This window comes from Coregonus lavaretus, assembly GCF_964263955.1.
Source record: "Coregonus lavaretus genome assembly, chromosome: 2".
NCBI classification, from domain to species: Eukaryota; Metazoa; Chordata; class Actinopteri; order Salmoniformes; family Salmonidae; genus Coregonus; species Coregonus lavaretus.
The window spans coordinates 2,973,928-2,984,420 of record NC_139989.1 but is presented as its reverse complement, the minus strand read 5'-3'; the positions used below and the strand labels follow the sequence as shown (position 1 = coordinate 2,984,420).

The following is a 10,493-nucleotide window of genomic DNA, read 5'->3' as shown; positions in this document are numbered from 1 at the left end:
GACACATCTAGTTCAGATGGGCTAAGAGGAAACAACTCAAGCAAAGATTATGTAACTAATTATGTAACTAACCCCCTTTCATCTGTGACTCAAGCGTCCTCACGGTGGCGCTATCCTTATTGTGTGTGTTTCCGGGTCAAAGGCAGCTTATTCTGTTGCTGTATTGAAGTCGCGAGGCGATGACAGTCAACTGTACAATTTCTTGAATGCAGACAAGACGAACATCCTTCATATGAAATATATTTTATCGTCATTACTTACTAGCTAGTAGTTGTGTAATAAAATCGTGTGTGCGAGACTGGTGTTTTGGTTTACGTATCCTCTAGTTTTGGTAGGAACGTGCGCTGGGGTAAGTGCCATGCTGCTAGCAGCTAGATAGCTAGCTGGCTACGACATAGCCGATTAAACTCAACAATATACGACAGAGTTCAGCAGCGACTATTGTGGGCGGACTGGAGCTCCGACGTCACATAAAATGAAGTTTTTATTAATAACTACTGATTTCTGCACCCAAAGAATAACACACGACATTGTTAATTTTATGTGACGTCGGAGCTCCAGTCCGCCTTCACAAGTCGCCGCTGAACTCCATCGTAAATGGTGGAGTTGAGGTGTCTGCTCGCTACGACAATTATTTAAACATGAACCACAAATGTTAAGATCGATCGGTTAATCTGGTGTAAATCACTGCTATTTATTTGAGTGTTAGCTACGTTAACCAGTATTGATTGATAGTAACTACTAGTTAAAACATTTCGTCTTGATCTGCTCATAGTCCCTTGTTGTTTTCTTCCTGTCTAGGGGTTTTAGCATGGCCTAGCTAGCATACATAACGTTTAGTTGTCAATGTTATGCTACTGTACATTTCAAACCCTTTGGTTTCCAAGTTAAACAACATAGTCTTGCTGGTTACCGTCCCAGGATGTTGCTGAATAATCTGAAATGTATATCGCTATATATTCCGGACTCTTACATTGCTCGTTCTGATATTTCTGAATTTCTTCCTTAACATTTTTGGGATTTGTGTGTATTGTGTTGCATTGTAAGGTATACTGCACTGTTGGAGCTAGAAACATAAGCATTTGGCTGCACCTGCGAAAATGTGTGTACACGACATAAACAATTATTCTGTTGATGCTTGTTGTATTGTTTCACGGCAAGGGAACTGTGTATTGTGGTGGTTATAACAGTGTGGTAGTATTTTACTCATGCATACTCTTTCTCTCTGTGCACTGATCTCTCAAGGTGAAGAGAATGTCGAGGCCACGGTCGGGATCGCCCAACTATTCTCACAGGTAAATATCTTGCACATTGTTCATTTGACATACTAGTCCAGTGTGTGGGTCATTAAGATTACTTGTTGTCTCAACTCAGCACACTGTATGAAAGGTGCTTTACAATTAAAATGTATTATTATTATTATTTTGTCATTACAGAGGTAGCCCGCGGAGGCAGTATGGCCGGAGGTTCCCCTGGGACGACCCAGACTTCAACCCCCAGCAGGTGCTGGCTGACCTGGGCAGGCTGCCTGGGGAGGATCAGTGGGCTCGCTTCATGGACGAGATCCACCCAGATGGCCCAGAGGGCCACAGAAGTCCCATGTCCCCAGACAACCTTCGCCCAGAGGGCCACAGAAGACCTCTCTCCCCAGGCCTTCACAGGCCTGACCACCACCTCCCCCCAGAGGAATTCCACCATCGCAGGACCCCACCGGCACCTCACGAGCTGGGCTACGCCGAGCGCAGGAGGCTCTCCCCCCATGATGGAGGAGGGGGTGGCAGGGTAAAAGGAAGCGGGAGAGAAGGGCTGCCCCACTCCCCTCAGAGGCTACCCAGAGAGAGGCTGCCATCGCTGGCCCCGCAGCACCCTCAATACAGTCCTGACCACCACCAGAGAGCGCCCTCTGCAGGCTGGAGAAGAGAAGAGCAGGACCAGAGCCAGGGGAGGTCCAGGGACCGCAGCCCCAGGGAGAGGGTTCAGGGTGGGGAGAGGAGGGGTGGAGATTTTCCAGGTCCCTATGGAGACAGGAGGAGAGACAACATGCATAAAGAGAGGAGCACCATCTCTGACCGGAACTGGAAGGAAACTGATGAAGCGGTGCATCCTGGGTAAATTTATGGCCTAAAGCGAGAGAAGAAGATTGAAGAGGAGAACCCAGCTTCCTGTTTTTTCTAAGCGCAAACTTCACCCTGCTACTGTGTCCCCTGTGTAATCATGTAACAGTAGAGTAGTAGTAGATTGAATTGCATGGCTTAAAATGCATCACATGCTCTTGTCTCTGTGATCCTTGGAACCAGGTGCTTGCCATGACTTACACTGTGATATACTTTACTATTATTACCCGCTGTAATCTAGAGAGGCTGTGTGCGTCTGTGATGTCATATGGCATTATGTTTATTGCTAATCAGCTTGCATGAATGACTGTTGTCATTAACCGATAAGTAAGGTACTATCTATTAGCCTATACATTTTATTCATATGCTACATGTTTTCCTAAATAAATTGAAAGCTAGCTATTGCAAAATCTGTATATTTGTTAGGCGTAGTCAGCGTGATCGTATGTCCTCAGTCAGTGCTGAACCATGTCACCTGCTCTTTATGTCGACACAGGTACGGGAAGGAGGCAGACTTTAGGGTGCGCCGCCCCTCGTTGGAGAGGCCCCGAGAAGGGTACGGAGGAGGAGGGCCACGGGGGCGCAGGGGCACCTCAGGGAGCCACGATGGCCGGGGTCCTGGAACCCTCATCGTGGAGCATGACCATGGTATTATAAACAGCAGCGGGCCAGAACTGTACGACAACCACAGGGACCGTGGCCCCGACCGGAGCCCAAGCCACGACCGATTCAGTCACCATCACCACCGGGTCGGAGCCACTGAGGAGCGGTTCAGGAAGTCAGGTAGCAGGTCCAATACCAGAGAGGAGGCCAGGGGCCGGCTTGTCCATGATGAGAGGAACGGCCCTGTCCATAAAGAGAGGAGAGGCCCTGTCCATAAAGAGAGGAGAGGCCCTGTCCATGATGAGAGGAGAGGCCCTGTCCATGATGAGAGGAGAGGGCCTGTACATGATGAGAGGAGAGGGCCTGTCCATGATGAGAGGAGAGGCCCTGTCCATGATGAGAGGAGAGGGCCTGTACATGAGTCCAGAAGAAGCCCTGACCGTCATGGGAGAGCCAGCCCCATGGGCTTCCAGGATAGAGGTAGTGCCACGGAGCCCAGGGCCAGAAACAGTGTATTCCGTGGGGCGAGGGGGGCCCCAGCCCAGGGTGGCAAGAGACAGATGGGGCCCTCCATGAACCAGCCCCGGCCTCTCCTTCAGGGAACGCAGGGGTACCGACCCCGGGATGCCAACCCCCAGCACTCCCCTCCGGAGCACCAGGGGTACCAACCCAGGGGAGGCGACTGGGACATGGAGCCCAGAGAGGAGGAGCCCGGCTGGGCAGAGGTGAGTGACATGGAGCCCCGCTGGGAGCAGGACCGGGGACCAGGGCCGCGAGGAGGCCGACCGCCAGCACAGGGCAGGATGGGACCTAGGAAACCTCAGCATAGAGATCTCAACCCCAACTGGAACCAACAGCAGAATGATATGGCAATGCCTCGCATGGGCGCCGGTGAGGAAGAGACGCTCACCATCAAGGTGGACATGAACCGGCCTGTGGGCCAGAACAGGTAAGGTGTTTCCGACAGCAATGTTTAGGGGTCAAGGGTGAAAGTTCATGCTTCTTTTCAACGCTCACTGTCGACTGCAGGAAGACAAAGTCAGAAGCCCTGAGATCATTGATAGCTAGAGGGAGGAAGTATTCTTCAAACTGATTTTTTTATTCTACAAAGCAAGGATTCTACAAGCTGAGGATTTGTGATGGGACGCAATTTATATACATACGTCAAACTAATCCTTCCTGATGTGGGCATTGCAGTAATAAACACGGAGAATTGCCAAACGCCTTCTTACAGCATTGTCATTTTACAGCATTGTCCTTCACATTCTCAAAAGGTGGAATCAATTCAAAACCGCAACTCATAGAGGCGGCAAGTCGGGATCTCCCAGATAACTCTTTTTGTTGCTCATCAAGAGGGGCAGAACATGTCAGACCAGCTTCGCAACATTCTAGAGAACAGAGATGCCACAGTAGAAGACTACCAACCATATGAATAACCTAATGGATCTGTAGTTCTACCAACCCACATCTCCTCACGGCAGAGGTTTGGCTCATCAGTTCTTCAGAAATCTCTCGCTCATCCAATTTAACAACCCAACAGAATGTGGCAACTCACAAATGGAGTGGTTGCAGCTTCCCCACAGTAGCAGCATCCCTGACAACCAAGAGACCAACCAGCTGACGTGTGAAGAGACGCCAGCAGTGTGTTTGCAGCTCATCCTTCACAGCTGAAATGAATAAAGAGCAAGCACCCTGCATGGTGCAACGTGCTGAAGGAGCTCTGGGAGGTAAAGAGTGGATGGAGAGGAGTGGAGGAGGCACAGTTCTGCTACTCACTACAGCTGATTGACCTGAGTCTCGGAGGAAAAGGCAGGACCCATAAAGACAGAATGGGGAAAGTCTTGGAACTAACCAAACTGAGCACCAAACAACTGCAGAAGAGTCTCCCTGGTATAGTGAAGGATTGCCCATATACATGATGCCCAATACATACTAATATGGTGTTGGTGAGCCTGATAAATGTCAGTCACTGAGCCACTGCATTGTGCCTTGGTCTTCGGGCTGACTGAAGACGATTTTGGCTAGAATATGTCCTGAACTTCAGGAACATCAGTTTGAAACAACCATGTTTTTTTTCAATGTCTTGAGAAACACCTGGAATGATCAGCTACTCAGAGAAAGACTCTTGTGAAAGGACTTATTTCAGAAGCACAGTGTTTTTCTGAGCCACTGAGCCAGGCAATGCCCCTTCGTCCTTATCCCACTCAGCCAGAGAGGATGCATATGCCAAAACACCAACAATAGTCAAAAAACTTTCAAATAGCTTAAACTAGCTCAAACTTTTGTATTTTATTCAGACCAAAGGTAAGTCAACAAGTTCTTTCCATCATTGACTATATTATTCTGCAGACTTCTAGAGGATCTTCATACTTATCTGTCAAGCAAGCAGGAGAATATTAAATCTTCATCCAATGTGTTTAATCTGAGATGGACTCATTCCTACTGAAATTTGCCAAAGATTTTAACAACCTCAAGCCGTGTATTGCCCGCCCTCAAGACCATACATTAGCATGTTCCTGGTTGTTCTTCCTGTCTAAACCCATGATGCTCAAGCGTCTCAAGGCCTTCTAAAGGAGATTCTGAGGCAAACATGGATCCAAATGACCTCAACACTCCCACCACATATCTTCAGAAACCTGGGCTCTGTTCTGCATGGGTCTTACGACCAAACTGGGTTTGGAGTGGACCTGTGTACCTTTCAACAAACAGGTTCACTCAAAGAAATGGACAATAAAGCACAGCACAGCACTGCGCAGACCAGACTGTCTGAACGACAACTCAAGGCAATGATGTTTCCCTTAAAGCAACCGAAGGCTACAGGTTCTTAGTATAACTCACTTTGAGCTGTACCAGAACAGAGGACAACACCAGATGACTACAGGTAAAGACCGGATGCTATGGCCTAAGTCAGAGGGACGTGAACAGACCAGGGAGAATCCAATCATTGGATGGAGGAGCACAGTCATTAAACACACAGAGAAATCCACCTTCTGGATGAACTGAAGAAGGACTGAGTGACCAGCTAGTAATGGGGAAGAGTAGAAGGCAATGTGAATGTCTGGAGATGACCAGGAAAAGCAGTGGTTGATGAATGTCTGGAGATGACCAGGAAAAGCAGTGGTTGATGAATGTCTGGAGATGACCAGGAAAAGCAGTGGTTGATGAATGTCTGGAGATGACCAGGAAAAGCAGTGGTTGATGAATGTCTGGAGATGACCAGGAAAAGCAGTGGTTGATGAATGTCTGGAGATGACCACCACATTGGAAAGAGTGAAAAATACTTTGGGACTCAACACATGAAAATAAAGCTTTCAGTTTGACTCCTACAAGCTATTCCACTAACGTTCAGCAGTTTTTTCCACCGCTATTGACACTGTGATACTCATGGACTAATCAGGGAGTCAAAGTCAATCCCACTAAGAATGTCTCTTCTCCAAGAGGCTCTCAGAACCGTATGACTATTGATGAACTTATCCATTTTGCACCAGGGAAACGGAGCTCTGTCAACGCATTACAACAGCAAGGGAAAACCCAACCCAGTGAGGACTAAGGTATTCCTGACAGCGAAACTGGACTTGGCCCAGTCAAAAGGCCCCAGAATTAACACTTTGGGAAGAAGAGGAACTGAAACCTCAAACACAGCCAATGCATCAGCCAATAGTTCTGCATGGATGAATCCTCATGAAAACACTGAGTATTGCTCTGAAAAAGGACATCTCAGAAACCCTCCTGTACTGATGGGATCTGTCAGTCTACACTTCATCTAGACACAACTTGCTCATGAAAACCACGCCAGCAAGAGACCATACTGTCCACCTTGGACCAATCAAGGACCACGAGACTACACTGTCCACTCTGGACCGTTCAAGGACAAGAACTATACTGTCCACTCTGGACCGTTCAAGGACAAGCGACTGTCAACATTTCACCAACCAAGGACAAGAACTACGCTGTCCACCAGTCACCACAGGAAGTGAATCACAGACGTCAAGAAGTTTATTGACAAGAATTGCAGAGATAATTTTTTTACCAAGCATGTATTTTCACCTTTGACCCATGCCAGTGTCACACTGGCACAGGAAGTGATCAGGGATGTAGTGGAGGATAAACGTTGTTCACACACCTTTTTTTATTTCATCAAAAGTGATGATACACATTTTACGCCACATACACTTTGTTAGCATTAGTGTTACCCGCCCCACCCGTTATCTCGACTGGCGTTCAGCGTTTAACTACAACATCCCTGGAGACGAGAAATATCTCTCTCTTCCTGTTGCGTTTCACACCTTTAAACAATTTGACCTTATTTGGATTTAAGTGCCTTTTTGCAAATATGTCCAAACCAACAGCTCTTGATGATGTACTTAATCAGTCATTTTTCCTAAAGCTTTCAAATGTAAAGGTAAGTGTAGTGTGTTTACAGATGTCAAGGTAAGGTTGTTCAGTACATAATGTTTAGCTACATTTGATTTACATAAGATATTCAGTAGGGAACCACTTAACTCCCTTCAACAATATTATTGAATTCATAATATATATGCCGTTTAGCAGACTTAGTCATGTATGCCTACATTTGTTGTTCAGAACAAATGACTTCGTTCCACCCCAAACTACAGTCTTTACTTAAATCAAACCCTTTCTACAAATGTTCCATCAGCCAGCTACCACAGTAAACTAGGTTAGAAGCTACCAGTACTATCATTTCATAGTTAAACCCTTGTATTCAGGCCTGATCTCAGAGAGTAAAGCCCCCACCACTTTCTTCCTTTGTTGCTCATTCCTCCAGCCAGCTGTGCTACTCCTCCGACCGTCAGCTGTCGCTGGATCTGGTCAACGTGGGCCGCCAGCGCCTAGACTTTCTGCCCATGCTAGAGCATTCTGGGACGTACCGGGAGTCCGCAATGCACTCTGGGACTTTCGCCCAGGAGATCATCACCCTGGTGCACCAGGTCAAAGGTTAGGAAACGAAACACAGAAATACACACAACCTGAAGATGTGCACGCACAGCCACTTGTGTACACACACACACACCGCTCATAGACACTAATGTGCCCACTCAGACAGAACCTATAGATACTTATCACAACCTTGAAGGCAATCAATCTCTTACTCTTTCTTACTCTTTCTTTCTCCAGAGCATTACTTTAGGGGTGATGGCGTGACGCTGAACGAGCGTTTCTCTGGCCCCCAAGATGGAGGTTTGCCTGAGGAGGAAGAGCAGGAGGAAAAGAGGCCAACTCTGAACAGGTACATAAACACCTGGTTACTATGGTAATTTAATATCTTTAGAGCTTTTGTTTAAGCCTTCAATGTGCTGTTTACAAACTGTGTATTTGTATTCCTTCCCCCCTCTCCTCCAGGCTGTTCAATATGAGAATGTCAGAGCCTGATATGGACCCTGTCTTCTCTAAAGTTGGCCGCATGCAGGTACAATAATGTGTATAGGGGTTTATGATTGATATGTCGATGGCTGGATGGACTGATTGGATCATGGATTTATTGGTTGATTGAGTGATGTATTAATTGATGTGTTGTGTGTGATCAGAGGCAGCAGCAGGCGGTGAGAGATCCCGGAGACCTGAGACATGACCTGGAGAGGAGGAGACAGGAGAGGCTGGAGGGAGTGAAGGTCACCATACCTGGAGGCAGGCTCTCACAGCGCCCCCTGGCTGCCGGGAGGTACTACAACACAGTGAAGACATGATGGGGCGTCTTTTGAATATTAAAATGATTCCTTCCTCCCTTTCTTGAAGTCATCACTGATCTATGGATCCTTGTGTTCACCCAATCTGTCAGATCAGTGATTACCTTAAGAAGTGGAGGAAGGGTGCATTTTTACACTTCTCTCTCCCTCTCACATTCTCTGTCTCAGTGACCATCAGGGGGAGTATGGTAGTGAGGAAGACGAGGTTCAAGAGGAACAGGAGGGCTTCTATTCAGGCCGTTCAGGCCCACCACAGAGAGGGGGGAGGTGGCCCGGAGACATGGTGAGAACGGTGTAAGGGTGTCTGTGTCTGCATGTGTTTGTGTGTGTGTTCACATTTAGTAGGGGTGTGAATAAAACTGGATATTATCTGTATCTTTCTCTAAATATATCTTAGACTTCTAACTTCTCTCTCTTTCTCTCTCGCTTTCTCTCTCTCTAGGGGGGTCAGAGGAGAGGGGGCATGGTTAGACAAGACATGGGCGGCCAGCGAAGGAACAACTGGCCTCCTAATAGCCCCGGCAACCGGCCTGGACCAATGAGACAACAGAACCGCAATATTAACGGTCAGTTAGTACCCCAAAACATAAGTATGTACAGTGGATGTAAACCAGGAAACAGGAAGTTAGAAATTACAGTGTGCTGACATTCACAGACCTGTTCAGAGAAGCAGAACTTCCCAACCATGTGACCTCAGTCATTCACTGATTGGCTGGCATGATTGACAGTTTAATTCCTATGACAGTGTCTGGCCTCTGTTTACCTTCCTGTATGGTTACGTACGTTAGTCAGTCAGTCTGTCCATCTGGTCCCTAGATCTCATTTATGTCTGACCCTGAGCCAATCAAGTCCTCTCTCCTTTCCTATAGACCAGTGGTTCCCAACTCCGGTCCTCCAGTACCCCCAACAGTACACATTTTTATTATAGCCCCGGACAAGCACACCTGATTCAACTTGTCAACTAAATCATCAGGCCTTCAATTAGTTGAATCAGGTATGTTTGTCCAGGGCTACAACAAAAATGTATGCTGTTGGGGGTACTGGAGGACTGAAGTAGGGAAACACTGCTCTAGACAATAATCTTGTCCACTAATAGGACCATTACAACCATAGCTGACCTGCTTCTTAACCTAACACCTATATTCACATGACCTTCTCTCTCTCTTGCTCTCTCACTCTCACAGGTGCCAGCTGGTGAATGGACGCTTGGAGCGATCCAAATGGAGTCAGTGGTTATGTGAGATCAGGCCGGAAGTTAACTGTTGATAGGCTGTATATAATATAGAACACACCGCTGCAGACTGACCACAGCCTGAACCACGACCACCTGACCTACTGACACTCTCTGTACCACTCTGTCAATGTAAAGCCCATGCAATGTAGCTACTCTCCTGACAGAGAGAGTAGTGTTGTGGGGAAGTAAGATGGCCGACTGATATTTCAAGATGCACAATGCAGAAATCGCTGGGCCATTTCCTGGTTGCAAAAATTCTAAAAGTTTGCCTAATTTCAGTTTGTTACAAAACAAGCAAGTATTGTGTAGAGCAGGGGTAGGCAACCCTGTTCCTGGAGTCCCGCAGGTACTGCAGGATTTTGTTCCAACTAGGCACCACACCTCACCAACTGACAGGGCTGGCAGCAGAAGGAATCAGTTGGCTGGGCCTTTGATATCCATAGGAGGGCACATTTTTTTCACGGGACCACCTATATGTGCTTGAGCTTGGGAGTTCACTTTTTTTTCAGACTGGTGTAATAGTTAAGACCATAGGCAGCTCGTGAGTTTCAAGTTTGTGGACGTTTACAATTTATCCTACCATTTCTACTGATCTTAGTGCGAGTTATGATTTGTTTTAAATGCGCATTTTTGTGGAACAGTTTCATTTAAATAACGTTTTCGTTTCTCAAAGTCATTGTCACGTGGTTATTCAAACATTTTTGAAGTAAAATGATAAAAAATCTACAAGTTAAAATTAAACTATGGCGAGAGCGCCAGCCACTTCCATATGGACACATTGATACACTGTGATCCATTGGCGGCTAAAGAAATGAGCTCATAGAACTCAGAGATGGC

At 46.9% G+C, this 10,493-nt stretch overlaps 1 protein-coding gene across 2 annotated transcripts; it reads left to right on the top strand.

Moving 5' to 3' along the window:
• Window positions 1-112: 112 nt before the first annotated feature.
• Window positions 113-10,106, top strand: LOC311102740 (uncharacterized protein). 2 transcript variants are annotated; one of them, XR_014610036.1, is made up of 12 exons: window positions 264-349; window positions 1,246-1,295; window positions 1,437-2,108; window positions 2,611-3,666; window positions 7,504-7,673; window positions 7,854-7,965; window positions 8,079-8,145; window positions 8,264-8,397; window positions 8,591-8,705; window positions 8,865-8,988; window positions 9,292-9,416; window positions 9,607-10,106. XR_014610036.1 is itself a non-coding variant. In XM_084144122.1 (11 exons), exons 2-11 carry the CDS (start codon window positions 1,255-1,257, stop codon window positions 9,618-9,620), a joined length of 2,505 nt encoding a protein of 834 aa, XP_084000248.1. In that variant the 5' UTR covers window positions 113-349; window positions 1,246-1,254; the 3' UTR covers window positions 9,621-10,106. The 2 variants fall into 2 exon arrangements, 1 of the variants encoding a protein (XP_084000248.1); XM_084144122.1 differs by lacking the exon at window positions 9,292-9,416 and having other exon boundaries at window positions 113-349.
• The last annotated feature ends 387 nt before the right edge of the window (window positions 10,107-10,493 follow it).